The 26,724-nt window shown below is 40.6% G+C and overlaps 1 protein-coding gene across 1 annotated transcript in view; it reads right to left on the reverse strand.

Moving 5' to 3' along the window:
* Positions 1 to 26,724, reverse strand: part of PDE3A (phosphodiesterase 3A) — a 192,038-nt gene that overhangs the window by 83,103 nt on the left and 82,211 nt on the right. Inside the window, exon 2 of the mRNA XM_085324104.1 lies at positions 20,203 to 20,253. Coding sequence (XP_085180230.1) covers positions 20,203 to 20,250 — 48 coding nt within the window. The 5' untranslated portion in view covers positions 20,251 to 20,253. The remainder of the gene's footprint in view (positions 1 to 20,202; positions 20,254 to 26,724) is intronic.

The raw sequence follows: 26,724 nt of genomic DNA on the forward strand, positions 1-26,724 counted from the left end.
GCATCGGAAGAATTCTCCTTGCTGGGAAAGTCCAATGTAAACATTGCTAATTCCTTCCTGCTTCTTCCTTCTAAACTGCATCAAACACAGAGCGCGGAAAAAATCCTGTCTGCAGCAGGGGGAAAGCTGGCCGAGAAGAAAACCAGCAGTTTTGCATGTGACCTCAAAACTTGGCCCACAGAGTCACGAACGGAGCCCCCCGAGGCACAAGCTGACGTCAAGCCCGYGCTGCTCGCTCATCGGCATCTCCGCTGGCCTTGAACGCGTAACCGAGAAGCCTTGCGACAGCTACGGAGCCCCGAAGGCAAACCTGCGCGCAGCGGCAGCTGAAGAAGATGATTTCACCGACACAGGATGGGGGCAGTTTTCTGCCAAGTTTCATTTTGGAAAGCGAGTACCCCGCGGGCGCTCCGGCAGAAAGCCACAAAGCGGGCCGCGGACCCTCCCCGCCTCACCACATACCAACTGCGCAAAAGAAATCTGGATGCGTTGGGTACTGACCGTATTCTAGGTGCTGGCAAAAAGCAGGGAGTCATTTTCTTGCCCTTTGGCAAAAATCTCATTTGAACTTAATATAACATACTCAAACCAACATAAAAATTAAGGCATCACCTGGATGGCAATTCTCACTGAGCAATGTTTCCAGCTGCCAGGAATTTAGAAACTAGGTTACACCCTGCAGAGGCATCCAGAGTACATTATACACAGGGCAGCCTACTACATCCCCCTAGACATAGTCACAACCCTATCTYGGATTTTCAGAGTTTTTCACCACCTACTCCTATTTACAATGGCTTCCCCTCAGTATGTTTAAGCTGTTCATTCTTCTTCACAAATAATCACAGAATTGCAATTAAAAAAAATCCTCACAGAATTGGGACTAAAAAGAATATCAGCTGGTTAGTGATTTTTTAACAAAAAAAAAGTCTAACCACATGAAACAGATAAATAATGTATTATAAACTGAAATAGCAATGCCAAATTCACTTTGTTCTCTCAGTGACAAGCCAAAAAGCATTGCAGAAAACACTAAAAACATGGTTGCATCCTCTGTCATGATGTTTCTGTGAAAGTACTGTTGCAAATAGGRGTATTTTTCTGCTACCTGAGTTTAAAAAAAAGGTTATACCACCATGAGAGCCATCTATCCATACTTCCACTAAATATAGTAAGTGTTAAAGTCTAATAAAGATCATATGAYTTGGCTTATCAAGTATAAGAGCAACAAAACCAAAAAAATGTTTCTCAATAGAAAAAAAAATGAAGAAGGGCTGCAGAAACAAAAGTCATGAGAGTCATCTTTTGCTTTCTTGTGTTAGAGACATTCACCAACTTGGCTGCATGACGCAGTCATTTGGCACAACAGAAGGGTTAAGTTTAGATACAGAATCAAAACTCAAAGGTATAGATGGGCTCTGCTGAGAGTAAATTAAATTATTAGGATTATTAGACAGGAGTTATGAGCACTATTTTAGAATTTTGTCCTTAGCAGAAAAGGGCATCTTTAAGATCAAAGAAATAGATGTTTCAGTGATTAAAGTATGTGATACTGAGAACCCAGACCTCATTTTGTGGATGGGAAAGTTCTATATTAGAAATATTGCACAAGCAAAAAAAGGTTGGCAAGGCTCATGCAACTTAGCTTGGATTCAAGGTCCTACACAGAGCCAAAAATGATGCAAAGGAGGCCTACAAGAGATTTAGGAGGGTAGCAGGAGAAAATATTTAGATCTGTGGTCTCTAGGTTTTCAGTGAATGAGAAAGTAATGCTTAGATGCATTAGACAAAAAAAAAAAAAAAAAAAAAAAGGTAAGCTCTGAAATAGTAAAATTAAGAGTTCAGAAGAATATCAAATTTGGTGTTGAAGAAAAATTACTAAGTGCAGACATGCACTCTGGTCAGATGAAAACTTCTGTCTGGGATGCCAGTAATATACAGTTCTTTTCATAAAGGACTGAACTGGATGGGAGAAGGGGTCAAGCTGAGGTCCCTAAAGCAGTATATGGAAAAATAACCATCCTCTATCACTGAGCTACAAACTCACACTTAAAACAGTTCCAGGGCTAGTATGTATATATGACTTCACACCAATGTGAGAAACATAAAGACAAGACTAAGTTAAATCCTAATTTTATGATAACAGTGTGCCAGAAAGATCCTTTGGTGTAACCCATGTTAGTCAAACATGGCATGGGACATGAGTGTGAGAGGTTCTGACTACTTAAGTTCGTACTGGGGGGAGGGGGGGGAGGAAGATCATGCAAGTGAGGTGAAAAAAACAGAAAAGCACTCTCACTCCAAATGATATCAAGTACCACAACAGGAAAAAACATAACAATTAAAATAATACTGCTTATTTATCTCCTTGGCAAAGACAACTGAGATCAGGAGACACTGATTCTAATAAAGCAGAAATAGGAGGAGCACCTCCAACTACCACCAGAAGAAAAATCTGACAAAGAAATGTTGCTACGCCTTTACATGACTGCTACCTCAAACGGCTCCTTCTGGAGTACACAAGAGAGATGTTGACAAAGGAAGGTTCATCTGCCCTACTCCAACGACTCTGAAAAGYCTGCCTTGAAGAAACAACTGGAGAAGTGAGAGAAGGTTCATCTGCCCTACTCCAACGACTCTGAAAAGCCTGCCTTGAAGAAACAACTGGAGAAGTGAGAGAAGAGTGCAGATTACATATCTGTTATGTAATAATACCTCTCAAGCACTGAAAGATTGAGGTGGAGTTTTCTGTGAAAGACAGCTGACCATTAGAAACTGGACTGGGACCAATTTATTTCTCTCAAATCAGCTGTTACTAACGCTGTCTGACATTTAAGCAGAGCACTTCCCTTTGGCAACAGCAAAACTATGTATGCCATATTAAAATATCTTGGATTTGTTTCTTTCTGCTCCCATGGTGAGGACTTGCTAAAAATTCCTGGACTTCAGAACTCCAGCAATAATTCCAAAACAAAATGTTGGAAGTACATTTTTTTAAATGTCTGCAGCAATAAAAATAGAACATCCCTAGGACCTTGAGCATCTCAAGAATCCACAACCCAGTTACATAAACTTCCAACTTTCTTCTTCCCAACTCTAAGACTTGGCATTGGGGCACTGAGGGGAAGGACCATAGGAGGACATGACAATCTTGAAAGAAAGGTGCCRCCTATACAGTCACAAAGCCGATGGGAAAATCCATGCCAAGAAATTATAAAATTTACTCTGGAAAACGAGCCTGGCACAGGACAAAGTAATTGCATTACTGTTTCACACCCTATTTTAAGGCATTTCAATTTTGGTTTCTACTTCTCCTCCCCTCYCATGCTCTATTTGTTCTACAGTAAACAGCTCGCACTATGTAGTGTGCCCTTTGCTGCCACAGCCTGAATGTGCCAGCAGTGTGCCTGAATGTGTTCATCAGTCATCACAGCCAAGGTGCTGAAGTTCCACTGTCCATCTGCATCACGTCCTTYGATAGTACCTTGTGCTGCTTCTCCACCAACATCAAGCTGCCTCTACCATTGATGCTAGTATTAATAATAGCTCAGAAAACAAAGGTAGTATTTGTTTATGAGGTAGGAGGTGGCAAATACAGACAGAAACCACTCTTACAATCATATATATATATATATATATATTTTTACCAATTCCTATATGAACAAAAATGAGCAAAAATTTTCACAGGAATGCTATTCAGAGCCTCTTTATCTGATGAGAATGCAACCACATTAAAATCCTGGCCTCCAATCTGAGATAGCACTTTCTCAAAGAAATTTTGATCCTTCAAGATGYCCATCATGGTCTTCAAGATGTTTATCACTTTCATTTCCCCCAGAGTTGTAAGGAATAGAAAGCACTACAGCAGCTTCTCCTGTCATCTTTCCCCTTTCTAATCTCTGCCTCTTAAAGAAGAACTAAATATTAAAAAATTCTTTGCAGGTTGTTCACTCAACTCCAACTGTAAATAACAAAAAAAAAAAAAAAAAAAAAAACAAGACAAGCACATAAAACCCTTTAGGAGTCCTAAAACACAGTATCTATACACAGACAGTTATTATTTTTAGATATCTATAAAATTTGTCTGTGATAATATGACCCACACAAAGCCCATCGTTATTGCACATTTCTGTCACATCTGTCACCTAACTTCGAAGGTTTAGGTCTTCCTCTCCTGTATGTCAAAACCAAAAATGTCAGATGTGTGAGGCTTCCTCAGAWGCTGAGGGCATATATTTGAGAACAGCATATGAACTTTCAAAAATGTACTTGAAAGAAAACTTCAAATTATTTTGCTGTCAGATACCAGAAGAAGAATTGAAGATAGTAATAAAAGAAATTCATGCAAGCTCATTTTTGGAGTAGTAGGYGCCCATGTTCCAGAAGCAAAGCTGTTGGAAACAGAAAGAAAGGTTATCTGGGTTTCTACCAAAATCCTATCTTTGTAGCCTGAAGAGGGATTACATGTTTTAAATCACTGTCTTGGTAGCTAGTTTTTAATAAACCTCCAGCTCTGGTCGGAAAGATTTTTTCTGGCTCCTTTTCTCCATCTACTCCCACTGTGAGCTGCAAAAAAGGATTAATAGAGGAAGCCTACATTCCCCTTCTGTCTCAGATTTTCTTAGTCTCTTTTACCAGTATCATCCAAAGGCAAGAAGGCCATTAGTTTGATGCATCATGATTTGCAAGGGTAACAGAATGGTGCACTGTGGTATCATACTTTCAGCAGGGGCCTCTGTGATTCTGCTTACTAGAAAATATGTGAATATTAGTAGAGACAAGTATCAGGTAGGACCAAGGCTCCTCATCATGGATTTGAGCAGCTAAAGCTACTGAKCAAAAACTTCCTGTGGTTCAGGGCAAAAAAGCTTCTGCCTCATGAAATCTCACTTGCACAACCACAGGTTATACAACCACACAGTAGCTGAGGTTGGAAGGTGCCTCTGGAATTTGCCCAGCCCATCTCCCATCCTTAAAGCAGGGTCACCAAAAGGAGGTTGCTCAGGATTGTATTTAGTTAGCTTTTGAGTATCTCCAAGGTTGGATCCTTGGAGTATCTCCACAAGCTCTCTGGCCACCTGCTCTAGTGTTCAACCAACAATTAAGTAAAAAAGCTGTTTCTTACGTTAAATGGAATTTCTTGTATTTCCATTTGTGCCTGTTACATCTTGTCCTGTCACTGGATATCATCGGGCTTCTTTACATCAAGTATTTATAATACCCCTCCCTCCCCCCGCCTAAGCCTTCCCTAGGCTAAATAGTCCCAGCTCTCTCAACTTTTCTTCCAGTCCCTTAATYGTCTTTGTAGCCCTATGCTGGACTCTCTCCAGCAGCTCCATCTCTCTCTTGTGCTGGGGAGCCCAGAACTGGATGCAGTACTCCAGATGTGGCCTCACCACASCTGAACAGAGGGGAATGATCACCTCCCTCCACCWGCTGACAACATTCTGCCTCAYTCAGCCCAGGAAGTCATTGGCCACCTTTGCAGCAAAGGTGTGTTGCTGGCTCGAGGTCAACTTGTTGCCGACCAGGAGCCTCAGGTCTTTCTCAGTTACGCTGCTTTTCAGGCTGAACTGGTGCATGGGGTTATTCCTTCCCAGATGCAAGAAYTGGCATTTTCTCCTGCTGAATTTCATAAGGGTCTTCTCAGCCCATATCTCCAGCCTCTTAGGGTCCCTCTGAATGGCAGCACAACCATCCAGTGTTTCAGCCACTCCTYCCAGTTTTGTATCATCTGTAAGCTTGCTGAGGGTCCACTCTGTTCATATCATTAATGAAGATACCTTTTTATGTTGAAAAAAATTTACTTTTTGCAATAAAATAACTGTTCTCTCTACCTCTAGAGACTTTCTGCTCACTATAACAATTAGTTTTTTTTAAGCTGTGCATAAAGCCCAATAACTCAACAATTATGAACTCTAGATTCAGGCCTGATAATCTCCAGATTTCCTTTATGGACTGCAAGAATTCATACTGCTCTTGTAACACTCAAGGTTATTCAGGAATTGAAAATTGAGCAATGCAGACCTATTACACAATGAACCTTTGATCTGTAAAATACAACCCAACATGAAATTTTCTTTTTTATGACTTGACTTTAAGATTTACTCCACTGCTGGCTTATTCAAATATCTCAGGAGGCAGCTCCAATAATTCATTTTGAAATTTTGAACACTGATCCATCAGACACAGAAAAAAATTATGGCTCACTACTAAAGTCAAGCAGAAAATGAACATCTGGTGTTGAGAATAGAGCTGATCAGCTGTGAGCTTTTCCACTGGGAAACTCATAAAATGAGCTACTACAGAGTTCAGTATGTGTTCCTGTAAGGCAGGAACAATAGAAAACACTTTCACTTATTCTTCGTTAAAATTATCCCAGAGAGCAGCAATTACTGCATAAATGTCTTCCCCAGTATGGACACAAAACAGAGAAAAAAATTAAAACACTTTTAATAAAAATGCTTTTAACTCAAGTTTCCATTATAGAGTGAAGTCAGGCAGTTCATTGCTTCCTTGTTATTGAAGACATCTTCCGACAGCTAAGAGACTGCTACATTGTGGAAACTCTGTAAGGAAGGTTGGAGCAACCCACATCCTCTAGCAGTGCTATTATTAACATACCAGTGGAAACGTTCTGGCTGAAGACTGAGTATAATCACTGTTCAGAAAAGAATCAAGTACATTAATCATATTCATTCTGCAATTGGGTTCATCTCTGTAAACAGAAAGCCAGACAAATTGTAAAGATTGTGCTCAATGCTTTGCTTGGAAAGGCCACAAATACCTGAAATACACAGAAGCAGTAAGTGAAATCTAAGGTGTTATTGGAAATGAACACCTTGTGACACCTCCCTCAGCTTTTAGTAGTTGGGAGGAGCTGAAGTTTGACTTTTCATCATCTCAAAACCCACAAATCTACATAATTTTATATTATGAGTTTTGTTTAATACCAGGAAGCTCTCTGTATCACCCATTATTAAGTTGGCCATTACCTCCCTTCCTARGACTCTGTTTTAAGTTGCTTACACTTTTTGCCAAGCTTTAAACATTTGCACTGGAGTTTTCCTTGCAAGTGTTTGCCTGAATTTGGAAAATTTTATCCAGTAGTCATTTCCAGAAGACTGAGACACTGTTTTGCTCATCATTAACTACTAACCTCTTTGAGAGGAACCATTGTGGACTCAGAACATTCTCAGTGTTGTTTTTCTTTCAGAGATTAGCATATGGATGCCCAAATTTTGGCAACTGGAAGAATTTGCTAGTCTTTGAAAATCTGCAGATTGGTTGGGCTAAAGCAGAGGACTCAGATTTCAGCAGATTAAATTCTCTGAAAATCTACATGCACTTAGCATCCCCCAGTCACAGGATTTTGCCCACAATTGCATTTCTGTAGTGCTAGGGACCAGGCCAAGACTGTGTATGGATACTTAAAGGTAGCCAGCAACCTWAGCTGTCAGATGTCAATACATTTCAAAGCTCTAAAACAAACAGGCAAATAGAAGTGATGCACCAGACAATTTTTATAACAGTTTACAAATGGAAAACTGAAAATGGGAARTCACACACAAAAAGACCCTCTTGGCCAATGCCTAATTACGATGGGTTTTAACCAGAAGATCATACCCAGTTATAGCCTCTGAACTACTTCCGAGGGATCTACAAAGAAGCAACTGAGATACACAAGCTGCTGCCTGCAAGCTTAAGCTGCATAAAAGATAGGAATCTGAAAACAAAAACATGCCAAAAAAMCCCTGAATCAGAGAGATGTGTTGTGGTGATGAGGGAAATGCAGGCAGATAAGGGAATCTTCAGGAGCATCACAGAGAGAAAAAGATCCACTCTTTATGCCGCAGCTGAAGACAGTCCATAGTCTCATCCTCTCAATTTAATTGCCATAATCAATCTATACCTTCATCACAGAAGTGGATATAGGCTCTCCACTGTAAAGCAACACTTGACCAAAAAAAAAAAAAAAAAAAAAAAAAAAAAAAAAAAAAAAAAAGAGAGAGAGAGAGAGAGAGAGACAGCCTGTCAGCTTGTCCCCCTATCTTTCGCTTTCAGAATACTGAGTCAAATGTCATGCTTCTTAACTGCTTCATTTCTGAACTGCACTGAACAGCTGCATGAACTGCTGCATAGCAACAATCCTTTAAACTGCAGCCTCTGTCAAGTGGGAACATGCTTTCTTGCTCACCTTTAACCCAATAAAATAAAATACAACTTAAGTGGAGTATCATCAGCAAGCTGCTCTTCCAGAGGACTGGATTTGCTGATGGGTAGCAAGGGTCTGCCCTGCAAATACACGAGGATTAGACAGAGAGAGAGAGATTTTTCAAGAAAGGCAGTATTTACGGGAATTTGTGTTGAGCTCCTGCTTAGCTATGAAGAACACAGCCATAAGGATGCTACTGGGTCTTAAGAAGAGGTATGCCACAACTGAGCTGCCGGTCTACTTCTCCTGTCCCACTGCAGTCATTCTGGGAGGGAGAAGTTGACCACGAAAGTGATTCAGAGAGTGGCTGACACCATTTGGAAGGTTCTTCTCCAAGCTACAAGCCATAGATACAGGAGGTTACAGGTTTGCTTTCATCACCCATGCCACAACTGTCAGCAAGACGTATCCTGTCCTTTGTCCTCTCAGTTTCCAGCCTCTCCCAGCTCTACATCAGCACGAAGAGGAATTTCTCTGTCACACTCCAGGCTCCTGTGAATCATTATGGACATTTTAATGCCATTTGTCAGCAGGGAAGGATGTACAGTGCTGAGATTCGACCAGGCAAAAGCTATGCACTAAAACAAGTACATTTCTGGAGCTGATTCCATTGAAATCAGGTGTTCCTGTATTTTGGGCACACTGGCTCTCTGGCTTAAAGGTGCAACCACAGCCCTGACCATCTGCAGAACCTCTCTGATCATCATCAATTACCTACTGGATGATGAAGGTGACATATCAAAAAGCAAGAGCTGTCCCTCACGTGCCAAGCTCATTACCACCCACTTCCCTTCTGCCTCTTCATTAGAGCAGCAAGGTAAAATCCTGGGGGACAAACAGAAATGGACCCACAGTGCCTGTGCCTCAACTGCTCATCTCTAAGAAAAAGCAAGAACAAATCCAAGGCGGATTATTTCTCTGAGATAGCTTTCTGCATTATATCATTCATTTGTTGCATTAGAAAGCAAGGAAGCATTTTATAGATTGCTTCTTAATCACAGTGTTAGCTTTCTGCACCTTGCCTGCTGCACAAGAGCAACTCTCCTCCCCCAGCAGCAGCTCCACCTTCCCATCACCCCACAGCCCTCCCATGAGGTCTCGTTCTCATAACATCCTAAACTCCACAAGTCTTTGCTCTGCCATAAAAGCTAATGAAAACTTGTCTGCTGAATGAAAGGAAAATGTAAGGCTTTATTGACAATGAACAGCTGTGGACAACCACAAAAACATGCTTACAGGAAACAAATGTTTTGAATTGTTCTCAGGTATGGTAAGAGGAATGGGGTTAGACATAAGGATCACTGTTGTGATGTATCCTAGCAGGAGCTCTGCTTCAGGCATGCCATCAGTGGCTTGCTATGGTATTCTCAAAAGGCATTTGGGGAAGGAAAGGGGAAGGAGAGATGAGCTGTGAATAAAAAGGCTATAAAACCCGGGTGCCTGGAGTCTCAACAAGCTGCAGCCACAAGGGGAGCTAGGGGCTTTTGCTGCACTTTGTAGTCACTTGCACGGTTATTTCTTCTGACTAGATGGACTACTGGCATGTTCTTCTTCTAACTAGATGCAATGATATGAGGTAATGCATCCCCTCTACCTCGGCTTGTGTTGCTCCTCCRTGTGTATGTGTGTGTGCGTGCATGTGTGTGTGCGTGCATGTTTATTCTTGTGTTTCCACTGCAACCTTCTGAAAGGGCCACATGCTGTGGCCATAATGGTGCCCTGGCTAGTACTCTTCCAAGCACATGGCTTTGCCTGCCTTGGAGATAGGTTGTGCAAAAGCAATAATCAGGCATAAACCACCAAGCACTTGCAAGGAGAAGATGCTTTTCAGCTCCAGCTGACCTTTTCTAGATCCTTGGGGAACCTGCGAGCCAAGGAGACCTACAGARGCCCACAAGTACTGCTCCATGGCCTCCTCACTCATAACAATTGTTTCATTTCCTTCTCTGTGAAGAAGTTTATAAACCTTGCATAGAAAGGAGGCACATACAAAAGAATCCTCATTTAAAAAAAAATTTAAATTTTTATCTGGGTTCCAAAAGAAGACAGCAGGTACAGGAAATGCTAGTGCCCTGCCATCTGRTACTGTCCTGAGCCTGCCTGTAAGCAAACCTCAGCCATTTCTCTCTCCTAATGTAAGCACCTGTACTGATGCATTTGAATACACTGTCATTTCTTGGGCTCCCAAAAAGTGCTGCCTTGCAGAGGCACAGGACGTCTCCCCAGCTTCAGCTGGGATCCCAACAAATGGTGCTCCAGGCACTTCCTCAGCACAAGTTTCCTGGTGAAGCTGGTTCTGGCCCAAGACAATCAGCAGTGCCATGCTGCTGTTGACCTGCCAGATGTAGAGGCAGTTGGMCAGAAAGCAAAGAAAGGTCTAAATCTAACAGGCATCTGAGCAAAAGATAACATACAGGGGCTCCAGCCTTCTCATAACCATAGTAGATACGATATATCCATCCCCAGGGATGCCTATAGCTTATGAGTGAGGAACATTCAGAGCAGAATGGGGGCAAGACACGGCTAGCAAAAAGGTCTTTGGCTGAGTGAGCTATTAATCCTACAGCAAAGTGAATATATAGTTCCCAATACAGACAAAATGAATCTCTTCCATTTTCTTTTCAAACAGCTTTTATCTAGCAGAATGACTTCATACATGTCATCACGTAGCCACCACATCTCCAATCTCGTATCAAGCACATTCTCTTTCTCTCTCATTCTCTCTCTCTCACAAATAAAATAACTGTGAAAAAACTTATCACTTCATGGAGTTATGATCCAAGTCATATTCAAATCAATTCATACGCTATTTAACACTCTGTATGGGTTGTAGGTTATGGGAATTTCTCCTGTCTACCGGATCAGTGGTAAGAACTGGATATTAAGCCTTACATGCAAACTGCCTTAGGCATAACTGTGCTGTAAATCACTGGCAGTCAAGAGCCAGGCTTCACTTCCTGGGATTTATACGAATCAGTCAAAAATCTAAACCGTGACTTAAGAGTACAGAAAGTATTACTATTATTTATATTGCTGTAAGCATGCATTTTATAGTGCAGTTCAGTGTATCACTGATGGTGTTGCTTACCTGCACAGTAGATTCCTTTGAACTATTTACAGCTATATAAACCTATATATCAATTATTGGTTTCATAGTGCCATGCAAACTCAGTTTCTGCTTTTAAATTCATAGTCAACAATGACAGACAATTTCATTAAAAGTTTACATCATGGGCTAATGTGTGAAGAATTCCTGTTCTTCTCTTCTTAGGACAGGTATATAATCCAGCTTTTGCTCAAAGATTATGGCTCACAAAGTCTACAGGGAATTTCAGGGAGGGGGAAATACTCAACTTCCTTACAGCAAATATTTAACACCTCATCACCTTTGGCTCATTCTGTTACCACAGCATTTTAAATGCATATCCGTTCAGTGAAATCATTCTGTGTTGCAGTTAGCAGGGATAAAAAAATTAAGATTGATCCAAAAAMCAAGATCCTCAGACACATACACCAAATAAAACCGTCAGAACATTTCTCCCAAAACCCTTACTGAAACTTCAAGCGTAGCAGCTTTTAGAATTATTTTCCAATGCAGAAAACTTTCAGGCAATCCTAACTGCTGGATAGGCAAGAAATAAAAACATTCCTAAGTTCTTTCCTTAGCTCTATAAAGGTAATTCCCTACTGAAATTAATGAGAGATGTACAGTTAGGCAAGATTCAAGTGCTAAGAGATGCTACTATTGTTTGTTGAACAAAGTCTAATGCATAACAAATAATTCATCATAATTTTGCTTAAATTTACCCATGAAAAATGCCCACAAGATCAGGTTGTCCCACATATAAAAATGTATAGCTAAGTATGACATTTCTCAACAGCTGAAACTCCAAAAGTCTAATTCAGGGTTCCAACTCAAACCCACTTTCTTCATGCTTACGCACAAAAAAAACCTCAAAACAACCAACCAAAAATTCATTTGAATATCAGACCCTGAATACCACAGAAACTTCTGTGATGCAATATCTATACCATCTTAAAAGTATGCAAAAAAATCAAAAAAAATAAAATACTCCCCCCTCCCCCAAACCCAGTATTGTCTACATTTGCCACAACTATTCATGGCTTTTCTCTTACTCTACTTCTCAGCCTGCTCATTCTTGCCTTTCCTAAATGGTTCTGGGTTTCATTTGATTTGATGTAAGATATACAGGATGAAGAATAAAAATCATTGGATGCCTTTTAGAAGATAACCAGTATATTCAAATACGACATCAGACTTCTCAGTGAAGTTATGGGCCCCATATCTTTAAAAGTCAGACATGCCATACTATTTTAAACTGGAAATGAGAGCAAGCCAGAAAATACATTTTCAGAATTCTGTCTATATTTTCCTCCCTTGTTCTTTTACAAAAAGTGATAATACAGGTAGACCATTTGGGAGGGTTTTTGGTATCAGTTAACATAAATATCTCTTATCTCATCTAAACAGAGAAAAAATCTACAATGTTATTAGCTACTTACCTATCAAAATATATCTTCATTTCTTCAAGCTTAGCCTAGACCATAATAATAATAAGCTAGTGCATCCCTCTAAGGACCGGATAATTAATTTGCCTGAAAAGGCAGAGCTATTATTTTTGTATGATGAAGTTGCCTCTCCCTTCACAGTCCTGACCTTGTGCAGTAATTACATTTTCCTACAGCCAAAGCCCTGCTGACCAAGGGGAGGCTCCTGCCCTGCATGAGAACAAGCCCCCTTCAAACTCTACCACCCAGCCATACATACGGAGTGACAAGAACTGCCAGAAACACTGGCGGATTTGAAGCTGAACATCATCTTCCTCCTTCAGGATACCTTCAGTAAATCCTTACAGATATACACACTACACTCAAGCCAACACCATCAAGGGGCATCATTTACCCAGTCTCACTTGCCCCAGAGTGGTAGGTGAGTCATGGAAATTTCCTGTTCTCTTTTAACACTGTTCAAGGGTTGAGACAACAGGACGATGGAAAGGACACGTACACAGCTCAGTGAGATCACACACACCTCACATCTCGGTAGAGGATATTAATTTTTTCCAGATACAACATACCAGAGCATAGTATGATGCAATGCAAGTATCAGGGTTGGAGTAATTAAAAGAAAAAAGCAACACAGGAAAAGTGAAATGGTTAACAATCAAAATATAATGCGATGGATCACTTGCTGGTCAAATATTTGTTTGCAATGAGTAGAGAATCTGTATGTGTGTCAGAGTAAGAAGGAAGCCACGAGGTTGAAATGACACTTGCCTCCCTACATCTTAGCAGAAACAAAATGACAGATGACTCATTCAATAACAGAGCATTTATTTACCCCTCTTCTACCATGAGATTTGATAATGCCTGATCAAACTGGATCAATTAAAATCCAAAATGATGTCTTATTATTTTTATTCTGCATTACCAGAAACATCGATTCCTTTGTAATCTTTGTAATTTAATACTTCAGATAGTTCAAGTGATAGCAAAGCAGAAGCATAATCAAGGTGTCTGTGCAGCCAAAAAAAAAAAAATCAAAGCAAAGTAGAAGCATAACTGAGGTGTCTGTGCAGCCAAAAAACAAAAAACCGAAAAAAACAAGAAAACCACACACCCTCAGAGGAGGCTTTTAAAATTTGGCATTCAAAGATAGAGCAAATTGTATCTAGATTAGGCAAAGTCAAAGAAGAAAAGAAGAAGGCATTATATTAAAAAGAGAGAATGTTTAACAGCTGGAACAACTTTTCCAGAGCATATGGTAGACTATCAATCACTTGAAGCCTTTAAATTAGGACTGGATATATTTCTAAAAGCAGTATCCTTATTTAATCAAAAAACACAGGTCTGCTGCAGAGATTACAGCATGACTAGTGTTATGTCTGAGAGCTCTAGATGACCACAGTAGTCCAATTTGGCTTTAAAATCTACAGCTGTATAGACTAGGGCATGTAATTTGCCAACAATATTTCCTCCCCCCTCCACCCCCCCCAAAAGAAAGGGTACAGGAGGACCATGAGCCCTGTACTACATCTTTCTTTGTTCTTAAGAAACAGAATTTTCTCACAAATTGCTGGCTTTCCATTGGTAAAGACGTCCCAAGATGTACTTCATAGTCAGCCTCTCAATAGATACAAAACTGAGTTGGAACATGTAACAAGCTACTACCTCCACCTCCTTCTCTACAGTTCTTTCTTGTACTGTCTTTACATCCTGAGTAAGATAATGAAAAAATTTCAGAGAATCTTGGAGTGCCTGGAACAAGGAATGTACTAACTGTATTCCCATTCATGACATTTTAGTCTGACTTACTTACAGTGACAATACTTGCTCCGAACAGCATGCCATAATTTTTACATTACATCTGGTCTGCATTGCTTAGGTTTGCTGTRCTCTTTTCCTTGCTAACGTACTTGAAATGAAGCATCAACCAAGATGAAGCTGAAAAAGCTGAGGTTCTGCCAAAGCTATTTGTAATCAATGATTTCATACATACGACAGACAAAATGCAACAAAGACATGCACTGAGGAATCCATCAGCCGACTACTTTTCCTTAGCTGATCAGTTTAAAATACACCTAATATTCATCTATCTTGTAAGCAAGCCTTTAACAAAAGTCTCATTTCTGAGAGAGACAGATTCTGTCTGTTGCTTAACTCTACCTTAAAGGACTGCAATGGTACCTCCACACTCATAAGCACATGCTCTTGCCAAATCACCTTCACATGCATTTTTGGCACTATTCTTCATGGAAACTACAGGTCATGGTCAACTGGCTTTCACTGTATTAAAAGAATCCAAGCAATCACAATTAAATCACTGCAAACGTGTTCACCATGGCATCGCAGTTACACAACAGCTTCACCAGAGCACCGTACCTGGTCAGTAACGGGAATTGACTCCCATCTACGCTTCAGCAAGTAAAGAGATTTCCGGCTCATGGTTTTGAATCTGCTCGAGAGGCTTCTCCCACTCAAGCAAAAGGGTCTGTTTTTGTATTTTTCCTCCCCAAACCAGTGACAAGAGCCTTATTTCTGATTCTTTTGTTTCATTGCTGGAAACAGCAGAGCTCCCAGGCGTACGGAAGTTTTGCACGCTGCAAGGTTGAGGCCGGTCTTGCCCAAGCTCCTTCGGCTTTGTGAAAGCGTCCGTCTCCTCAGAGTGCCACGGCAGGTGGAGCCGGGAGAGACGGCGAAAAGCCTGGCGTTCGCTGACGAATTACCTCCCAGAAGCACGAAGTAGGTAGACAACACCAGACGCACTCACTCTGAAAATAGCTGTTGCTTAGGAACTGGAGGGGTAAAGCGCAGCACCTCAGATATATATATAATTGAAAGCTTTTATATTCAAAGAGAATTAAGAGCATCGGACTCATCTGTTTCTCTCCCGACTATCATCGTTTTGTAACGTTGAAAGATCGTTCGATTCCACAGCATCCTGGTGTTACGCCTACATCTTCAACAAGCCAAACAAGGCTTGATGACAGCAGCAGGGTCAGAGCAGCAAATAATTCCCACGCATTCAATGTGCCCCGTAAAAATGCGTGCACATAAAGAGTATTGTGGCTCTCACCTGAAATACTTCAGCAGTAGCAAGTATTATGCTTTCTAGAATAATTAAAATAGTTTGCATATTTTGGATAATATGTCAGGGGTTAATTCTACCAGTCACATTGTCTTACAATATATTAGAAGTAAGTATGGCTATTTTCCTCTCATGTGAGTGAGATAATGTTGTCTAATGGACTGCAGGTGTGCATCTGAGAGAGTGATTTCTCTAGGTCGGTTAAACATCCAGGAATTTCTTGAACTTAGAACCCTAATTTTGAAGTTTCATGCCTAAAATCTTAATTTGTATTAACTTGAAATGTTAGGCATGGAACATAACAAAATCCAGTTCATGCTCTCTGCATGATATCCAAACCAGAGAGTAAGTTCTGGGCACTAACACTTTCAGCAGAAAGATTATCTTCAGAGATCAAAAAAAAAATATATATATATAAAAAAAACCAAGACATAGGTAGCCAGGAACCCATCTACTTTTTTCAAGGCAACTTAGGATTCCCTCTAATTACAGCATCTGTAATAGTAAAATTATTCTAAAGGAAGAGGAATTCTAAAAAATATATACACACATRCATATATATGTGTGTGTGTATTCCCACAAGGCGAGGTGTATTTCATTTGACATCCAGCACTACCTGTAACTACTTCAGCTTGCAATTAGCTTCCATAAGTAGAAAAGGAACACATTTTCCAAGTAGGTCATTAAGAAGTATGACACGCACTATAATAGTCTCCTCTCCTGTTTCAAACATAAACCATAGAAAATCTACCAATTCTTTAAAAAAATCTGGCAGAATTAATGTGTTGTTTAATAAGACTCAGTAAAATAATTTTACGAGTTTAAATGTGGATTTTAGTTTTAAATCATGGCAAGCCAGTGGTTCCACTTCCTTTGCTTTCAAATGACATTGCTAAGATTCACATACATGTGCAGAAAGGTGACTTCCTAAAATCCAACTTCACATTTTTTTTTCTTTTTATTCCATAAGAATTAAAAGACCACAGAAGATTAATAAGTCTTCTCGAGAAAACAAACACTCTAAACCCCATTATTCTATCTCGCTATGTGCCTGAGGAGCGCAAGCTACCACTGGCCAGGAGATACTTCTCTATCCACCTCCCCGTTCCTCTCCTGGAGAAAAACCCCACAGGCCCAGGGAAATACCTTAAACAACAGCATGGCAGAGCCCACAGGCATTGGCCAGTACATCTCTGAACTACTGCTACATCATATTTGAAGGAGCGATGTATCTAAGAAATTACTCTTTGCTGTTCTTCGATAATCTTTATTATCTAATAACCTTTATATTAAACGTGATTTTGTAATAAAGGGTACATTCATTAAGGACACAAACTGGTGATAACACAACTGAATAAGGATAAAATCTTTCTTTTAGATTATATGCCAAAATAGGATCCTTCCAAACCTCTTCTAACCTTTCAAAYGAATAGTGAAGTTAGGTTTAACACCCTTCCTATTAAAAGGCGATTCTCATGGCCACRTAGAAGAGAGTCTGAGGACTCAGTCCTTTGCCAGGCTACACTGGGATAGGCCAGGCCTGTTCTCTTACCCCATGTGAGACTTGTCTTCCTTGTTTCTTGTGASTGGGCACTAGGATAGCCCAAAGTACTCTGAGAGTTTGTGTCATTTTCTTTTCTGACCCTATTCAAGATCCCTTAACATTTCTGTGGTATACACTGATTGTTAGTTTTACAAGGGTCTTCCAAAATTTATGTTTTACTTCCTAGAAGCTGTGCAGAGCATCTAACACATGGTATAAATGAAATAGAAGAGTGCCCAGAGGATGATCTTGACCGAAGCTATACAACCTTCTTTTAGATGGATTCAGGAGGAAACACCATAGYGCTCTATCAGGGAGACCATTCTATGTATGCAGGTTTTCTCCTGTTTTGAAGAAATGGACTCAATAAACTGAACACTTTCCTCACGCTGGGGGTGAAGCACTTTTGCTTACCTTTGGTAAAAAAAAAAACAAAAAAACAAACAAAAAACCCCACTAAAATAAAAAGAGAGTCTGCCTAAGGAAAAAAAAATTATCAGCAGCAGTTTTCTACCTGAAAATCTGATACAGTGTTATCTAGAGTAATGCCTGTAAAAATACATTATTCTTCAGGAACAGTTCATAAAAACTACTACAGGTGATCTGCAGAGATTTCTAAAGAACCTCATGCTTTATCCACTTGCCCCCTCCTTTTTTATTTTTTAACAAAAAAGAGGTGGAGGAGTATTTAAACTATCACAGAGAATAGGAACAAAGCTGTTTTCAACATGAAAGGGGAAACTTTCAAACTTACAGAAAACTTTCTGCTGATAAATATCTTCTTTTTCATCCCCACTGAAACCTAGAGAATTCCATCTATATTTGCTTAGCAACCATTTATCTCATTTTTCCTCCGTACAGCATTCCCTAATAGTACTCAACAGATGATTTCACTTGGACTCCATATAGATGGCATTTGCAGGAACTGACTGAATGCCCAGGTGACCTCTTCCTTTGAAATTATGCCATGCCAYACAAATCCTCTTTATTCTCAGTACTGTGCCAAAGAGAGAACCTAGGCAATATAGTAAGTTCTTTAGACTCCTCTTTGGAAGAAACCATAGCCTCAATAGAAACAAAATATTAAAAAATTCTTCGGCAACAGTTTCATCCTGCACATTCATCCCTCACTTTTTCAGAGAACTCAAAAGGGATCTACTAAACAGCACAACTCCAATTTCCTGCAGCAAGATATCTTTTTTTCATAGTCGACCCACTTTACCTTTAAATTTAAAATCTATTTGGATAAGATTCATACTGCTTAAGTTACACCTAAATCTCTTTATGTTTCTTATTGGCTGGCTCTAAACCTTCAAATGTACCTAGCCAACAAAAAAACCCCTTGAAGCATGGAGGCATACAGCCAACAGGAAGCATTAGGCATGAGGACCTAGGCCTCAGTCTCCGATGCAAGACCACTGCAGAAATTCATATGCACTCAACTGATCAAGCTCTAAATACTTCGCTGCCATAGGCAAAGCATTAGGACTGTGGGGCATGGTTCACAGCACACAAAAACATACCTATATTTTCATAGTCATACAAAAATCAGATGAAGATTTGCAGTAATGTTAGCATGMTTTTTAAAATTTAGTCACCTGGAGAGTCACTGAAGTGACTACTTCTCCTCAACAGTAGTAGTAGTTTGGAGGAGTTCAATTTACCTGCCACACTTCAGACCAGAAGAACATAATGCAATCAATCATTGCATCAGATGAGAAGAGATTACGCATTAAGCAATTCTCACTGATTTCTGAAATTCTTCAGTTTTCATCAAAAACTAGCTTCCTTTCTCTYTCTTATTTTTTTGAAAACACAGATACTGTCACCTGAAAAATCAGACCTGCAACCAARGGGATTTTAAAATAAGATGCAAGCAAAAGCTTGGAAAACTTTGAAAAATTTGTAGAATTCTGCAATGATAAGGACAAAGAAGCAATCAAAAARGACAACTTAGAAAACCGGTCCAGATTAAAATTAATGAATCTTAGATATACAAAYTAGCAGCCTTCTGTTTAACATATGCTATTTTCTCATTTAAAAGGCTGATATTCAAGTGATTTTGCAGATGGAGTATGAAAGATAGGCTAAGAACACTACATCACTTACCTCGCTTAAACCAGATAGCAGAAGAACCTGTTTGTTACCAGGTTAGATTTAGTTGCTCATATTTGTACAAAAATCCTTTTTAGCTGAAGGAGACGTAAATCTAAAATACAAGGGCCCTAGTAATTTATTCATATAATTTCAACACYTGATGGGAGAGACTGCTTTACCCAAGCAAGAAAATTTCTGAGCATCACATTCGTAGCAATGTCTCCTTAGCAGCAACTCAAGTTCTACAGACACATTTTAAAACCATCAGCATGATGGCATTAATACCTTAATAYGGGTGTAACTTCTTTCCAGCAATAAGTCAAGAGCAAACCAATAGCTACATATAGTTTCCCTCAACTCCCCGTACATACAATTCTATCACCACTGATCCCKTTATTATTGAAAAAGATGTGAGGGTTGGTTTTTGTACATTTACAAAGTTTTGAAAAAGCATATACATATTGTTTGAAATGACAGTCTTTTGATATTCTGATGGAGACAGCAGAGGTAAGAAATGTTTTCTTAGTACGTCTTATCCATCTTTATGCTAATGAAATTTCAATTGTTTGGGTTATAGCTCAAAAAATTATATTAACCAAAGTTGTCATCRCTTTCTGCTGTTTCCCTTTGGTTCTAGCCCACATATAGAAGAACAATTTTGACATCTTCAAATGGGATGCTTGCTTGAATACCACAAACTTATGAAGAGCCAGAAAGAAAGAAAAATTCAGAGYGACTGACCTGTGATCCCCTGGGTCCTCGCTTGTGGTCCCATTCAGAATGCCCCATGAGCTGAGAAAAAAAAGAAAAAAGCAAAAGTAAGTGATAAATTGCATTGACTAGCTTTAAATGAAAGACGAACGCTGGTTTAAATGCATTACAGGTTTTCTTTGAGAAACCAAGTTTGCTTTTACAMATTTTTTCACACATTTTTTTTAGCTTTAGAATGAGGGGCAGAAGACTTTGGGATTATTACTTCCATTTTTTACCTCTACAGTCAGAGTCAAATCATACCTATCATTCCAATGAGTGTAACACTGTGCTCATGCCAATAAAATTCCCATTGCCGYAGATTCAAGTTTAGCCAAATGTTTAAAGCTGATCCGGCAAAAGGAGAGCTGATAGATCTACAAGGYGATTACCAAAACCAGTGATCACTTGATTAAATGGCCATACACAGTTTTACACCAGACATGAAAGCTAGTGACTGCCTTAATTCTGTTGCACCACTGAATTATTCTAGAACAACTCAAAGTAATATAAAAGYAGATGTATATTTTCTAAAAGAAAACAGGTAAAGGTTTAGATTACAGGTGGTACAGAGGAAAATCGATAGTTTAGAGATGGWGAATTCTAGTGGAAATTAAGATTTGCGATGGCATACAGCTCCATCAAGCTAAACAGAAGTTAAGCATTAATTACAGCCCAAGTTGAAGTTTCAAATGCTCTACAAAACTCTTCAGGAGGCTGTGTTGTAAGGACAGTGATCAGACGTGTGTGGGATTATGAAAAATCCCCCCAAAGCCCTTTCCCCATCTTTTTTTTTCCACTGCACTTCATAGCTGTATGCTAACAGTTTGAACAGGCGCTCACTTTCCTTCCGTAAGCAACACACAGCAGTTTCCACCTATGTTACGGTGGAGAAAAAATAAAGAGGCGAGATAATACCCAGTAGGTTTCATCACTGCTTTATGTACGTGCAGATCATGGGCAAAGGTGAACTGCTGACGCTGAAGCTGCTCTCAGACCTGCCCGGCACGCTGCCAACCCCCCCGGAAAACGGCACCGAGGCCCTGGGCACGGCCAGAGCAGGGCGGGAGCCGTGCTGTACGCAGGGCTGGGGCTGCAATCCGGCCTCCGGATTGCTGACACGTGCTCCCCTCTAGGAGTTAATGTTTGTACAGCTTCTCAGGGATTCTCTGCTTTTTCTTATTCATACAAGCACAGATTAATGCAAATGTAAGAATTTGATACTGAAACATGGGAGGATGAGTATGACATGTAATGACTTACAGTCACAATCATCTTTTTTCCTTCTTTTCGTCAGTGTTCTTTCCTTGAGGAAATGCCTTCTCCCAGGTCGGAGGCAGGCAAGGAGATTTACAATTCAGCCTTATTGTGGTTATTGGGGCATCGCTCTAGAAACTCATTCCAGGACAAAACAGATGAAAGCTACTTCGGAAAAGAAGCAGCAAAGCCACACACATACGAAATCTTATCTTCTCCATCAGCTCTTCCTACACATCCTTTTCTTCTCTATGGGGCCCTTCATTTCTATAAGTTATTACTTACACGTTACTTGCACTTCCCCCACAAATGGAGACGAATTGTGCATGCAGATCAGTTCTCCAATATCAGAAATGTCACCTAGTGTTTACCGCTACTTTTACTGAAGTTATTTTTCCTTTCCAGATACTGCTAGTGGAAATACTGGCTGTGCCCGGCTTCCCCATTTGTTTCTCCATACTGCATTGCTCGTTACTATATTAAATGGAGCTTTGATGTTTATCAAAGCTGGTCTTTCAGTAAATAGAAAAGCTACAAAGAGATATGTCCACCACAGGCGGTGCGCTTCACATAACTGTGGCCAAAAGCCTTACGTCTCTGCCTTCTCCTCATGTCCTGCAACTCTGCMCTAAGAAAACTTTAATTTTACCTCCCCAGCGTGGACCACGCGTGGGAGGCAGTGCCCACTTTCTTAATGTGCTTGGTTGAAGAAAAATTAATTTAGCACGAGCCCCACCACCTGTCATTCCCAGCATGATCAAGGGTATCTATCCCTCCCGGCCAGGAGGGACACCCTGCTCACCCGTACTGTTCCCACTTCGCCCCTGCTTGCCCGGTGCTTCGCACCTCCTCTCCAAGCTTTCCGTCCTCGGGAACTTTCTCCGCAGGTGCCGAGTCTCGTGGCCGGCTCTGCTCCCGTGCAGGGGGCCGACACAGCTGGGACGGCACAGCGCACAGGAGAGCCCAAAGCTATAATAACTAGTCCTTTCTCCACCTCTCGGTATTTAACTATTACGATCGCGTGCTGAGGACGGGCCAAAGTCACCGGTGAAGCAAGCAGTCATAAACGCATCGAGACCGACGGAGTAACCCTTGCTTATTCTGGCAGTGAATCTGGCACAGTTTTACGAGCAAACTGCTAGCTCCTCATAGCGAATTACACAATCCGCATTTCATTTAATCTCTCTACAAACATGCCCTTGTGGAATCGGACGTGTTTGCATTTTTGCTGCCAGATCCCTTGCCCCTAGTGTAGAACAATTTCACCAGCATATTGGTCGTTCTTTGTGCCATACCTGTAGGCTCTACTGAACTAACCCTCTGGTTGTTACCTGCCAAAATGGTGAATGAAAGAAGGCAAAAGAAGAGTGCTAGGACAAAAAGACCTTGTAAATTCTAGCCAGTTTTCAAGCATTGCGATAAAATGCCCTRCCTGTAATGGTGCACAGTAAGAAAGGGGGGCAGGAGAAGAAATAAATAAAATAAATCATATTTGTACAAGGGCATCAAGCTTTAAGACACAAACCAACACTACTATACAAATAGGGCAGTTGTAGCAAATACTCTGCCAGGGCAACAGCAGCAGGACAGGGAACAGCAGAGGGATGATTACCTCCATAGGACGTTGTTTACGTGAACAAGCCATGCTGTGCAAGGTAACTTCTGAACTGGGGAAAGATCTTCTCTGAACAGACAAGTGCTGGACTACAACATGCAGAAAAGAAGCAAAGCAAGTATGCCTGATCATCTGACTACTCAGAAATCACAACACCCACAAGCCTTAGAGAAATCAAGAGATGAAGACAGTATTTTTTAAAAAGGATCAGAAGCGTACAGAATCTGCGTGAATCTACTCCCAACCTTCTGAAAGCATTACAATGGAAAGAAACATTATTTAGTTGACACACGTGTGCAAATGGAGATAYAGACACAAGAATGCACTTGAAAGTACATGGATTTATGTTTATTGCTAATAGAAGGGTTTGTTCCAGACCCSAGCACTCCTCCTAAAAACTACTAGGAATTGATTTGGTCCAGAGTCCTTTGAAAAGGCTACATACCATSCAATTACTTCTTGTTTTTACTCTTATTGGTGAGAGTGCTGGGGCTAAGTGTATGAACAACAGAAAAGGAGGGATAAAAACAAACCCWTGCTCCCATATAACTTGCATGCATAGAGTCTATCTTGCTCAGAAGGAAAGGATCTACTTCACWTGTCATCTAAAGCTGTCCTGGAAACGCAGCTCTGACAGTTTCAACACTTACAGATGAAGGCAGCTTTCAGCAACCAGAACAACTCTTGCACGTTCAAGAATGCATAAAAACACTGGCCTCGCTGACGCCAACTGGCTCGCTCWCCCCTACAAATTGACTAAGAGGTCTCGAGGGAAAGCAGCCTCTCCCCTGGCCCTGCCAAATATGAAGTGGGGGGCGAAGAGCACGGAGAAGACCCTGACACCAAAAACACCGTCTCCTTCTGAGCAAGCGCTGATTAGGGCAGCTTAAACATCTTCCCCAAACCAAACAACGAAGCAGGGAGTGTAGAAGAGGAGGTAATTTAAAAGGGGAGACAAAAAAGTGAAGTGAAACAGAGCTAGCTCACACTCGACATGTAGGGTGGTATCTTGTGCTTTAAAACTCAAGCTTTCACTATAAACACTATAAAGTCCCAAGGCCTCACGGTTGTAAAAAACACATCTGAAATGTAAACCAGATGTACACTAATGCAATGATACCTGCTAACATCTGCAAAGCAATAAGGAACAGTATTAGGGACTGTCTACATTCATCTAAAATATCACGCTAAAGTAGAACAAAGACATTTAAAAATTAGTGTCTTCAGTTCTCACCACTCTAAATGCAGTTCTTCCCCTATCTGGTGATTCAATTAAAGCCATGGGATATGATTACACAAAAATCTCAACTTTCATCAACCTTCATGAATCATAATTTTAAGCCTTCTTAGTATTAGAGAACTGCAGGAAAATGTGGCCCACTCATACTGTAAAAACTCTAAATAAGTAAGACGACAGAAAGCAAAGAAGGAGAATTCAAACTTTTTTTTTTTAATGACTTATTTTTCTCTTAGGTAATCTTTTCTGGCTTAGGTTTTGATTTCTGAAGTCTTGAATTGGCAATACTACTAATTATGCCATGGTTGCTTAACCCCCCCCCCCCAAAAAACACACACAAATAAAAAAGACATTTTCTTATTATGAAGATCTACACAATTCGGCAAAATTGATAAAAAGCACTCACACTATGAGCAGTGACACATTTATTCTTAGGAAGAGGAAGGAGTCCTAAGTGACAGAATGCAATAGCATTTTGAAACCATTTTTTTAAAAAGCAAATATAACACAACAGAGTTTTATTASAGAGAATGAGCAAATCCTTTCATGTTAAGTGCTTCTGAGGACCAATAAAATAGTGATATTTAATTGTATTAAAAGTCTTTAAACCCATTTGCACATATTCTAGTTCTATTCAGATTACAGAGTCTGCAACTCTAGATTTTTATTTAGTTATATATTTACATATACACAATGTATATAGAAATATATTTCTGTGTTTATAACACAGGTTATAAAAATAATTAGACAGTGATGACAAGGTGAGCTAAGTCAACCATAACTCACCAAAACTAGCAAAAGGATGCCAGTCTATTTAATGGGATATAAAAAAAGGTCAAAAAGCACAAGGAGAACAAGTGGGACCAAGCAATCTAAATGCATCTGTCGGGACCTTCCCCGCAATGCACCAGCTTCTTCCCTTGGACTTCAAAGATTTTAGATTGCAGTTGGAGTACTGAGTTTCCATTACAGAGAACATTAGACAGAGCCCTGCTCTGCCCTAGTGAATAAATGAAAATTAAGGACAAAGAAAAACACAGGAGCACTAGAGAAAAAGTTCCTCTGCACTCTCTGTGATGGGGAGCCAAATACTCGGTATCCGATATTCTCTCGTGAACTGGCTGCAATACATGAATAAGATGTCCTGAGCTCCCCAAACCAACTGAGAACCTTCAAAAAAGCCTTTTTACCACTCCTGCAAGGAATCAGAGCACTTAGTAGTAGCAAAATTAATTACCAACGAGGTTCTTAAGAGTTTTGGCTGGGTGACAGCCAGCAGTTTTAAGTTGCTCACACTTTGGGAATCAGTGTCCAGTAAAGCTAGATAGAAGCATCCAATCATTTTCCTGTAAAGAAGCTGGTGTTGACCTTTGCCAAATAACATAGCCTGTATGTAAACATGAGCATAACATCTTCTCTCTTACGAAGAGATTTTGTTGAATGAACACGTTGAAGATGTGAAACAGTGTCTCACTGTCRAGTTCCCTGACACTGCCTCCTCACAGCTTGCCCTGAATGGTGCACAGTATGATGCATATTCTTTGACTGAATGGGTATTAACTATGCTTCGGTCTGGATCATATTTCCACTGGTAAAAAGAAACTGCTTGTTACCACCGTGTAGGCACAAAATGTCCCTGATAAATTTCTTTTTCGGCAACAAAAAAGTACAAATTATTTCCTTGATTACACTCAAGAAGAAACATTTATTTTTACAAATATGCAAAAGTCAGGTCACACAGAAACTAGCAGTATATTTTGTACATGCTATTTTGAGTAGGATTCCTTCTATTTGATGCACTGCTCCCTGCACTTTCCTAGTAATCGAGACAAATGAGGTGATTTACTGACTTGACTAACTTTGGGAATGCTCTTTTGGGGTGGACACYATCGGCAGAGGGAAGCTAAGCGGGTGATAGCTGCTGAGATCCAGCGTTGCCGGATCCTGATAACATGGTGGGAGAACAACTGCCCGGCTGCGCGGACCACCTCCTCCATCAAACAGCACAGCCATAGCTCGCCCTGCGGCTACTCAAAGTGAGGAGGCTTCTTCCCAGCCGCGCGGTGAGCACGACCGTACCATGATCACGTGTAGGCACGTGCAGGCTATAATGCACAGACAGTGAAATGCTCCAGTGTTTGGAAAAACAATCCCTTTTCCACAGCCACTCGCCAACTCCCAGGGTCAGCGTAAAGCACGAGACGCCAGACCTGTGCTGCTCAGCCAGATGCGTGAGCTGCACGCCTGCCTGCTCATGTCCTTCAGCTGCGGAGTTGGGGGGAAGGCAACCCTCCACCCGGCCTCTCCTGATGCTTTGGAGACCTGCGAAACAGCAAGGTCAGCCTCTGTTCGGAGGGTGATCACCAAAGGTGGGGGGGGAGGAGGGAGGAGAAGAAAACGAAAA

The sequence above is a fragment of the Rhea americana genome, unplaced genomic scaffold (assembly GCF_003343005.1).
Source record: "Rhea americana isolate MKP2758 unplaced genomic scaffold, rheAme1 scaffold_9, whole genome shotgun sequence".
Taxonomy (NCBI): Eukaryota; Metazoa; Chordata; class Aves; order Rheiformes; family Rheidae; genus Rhea; species Rhea americana.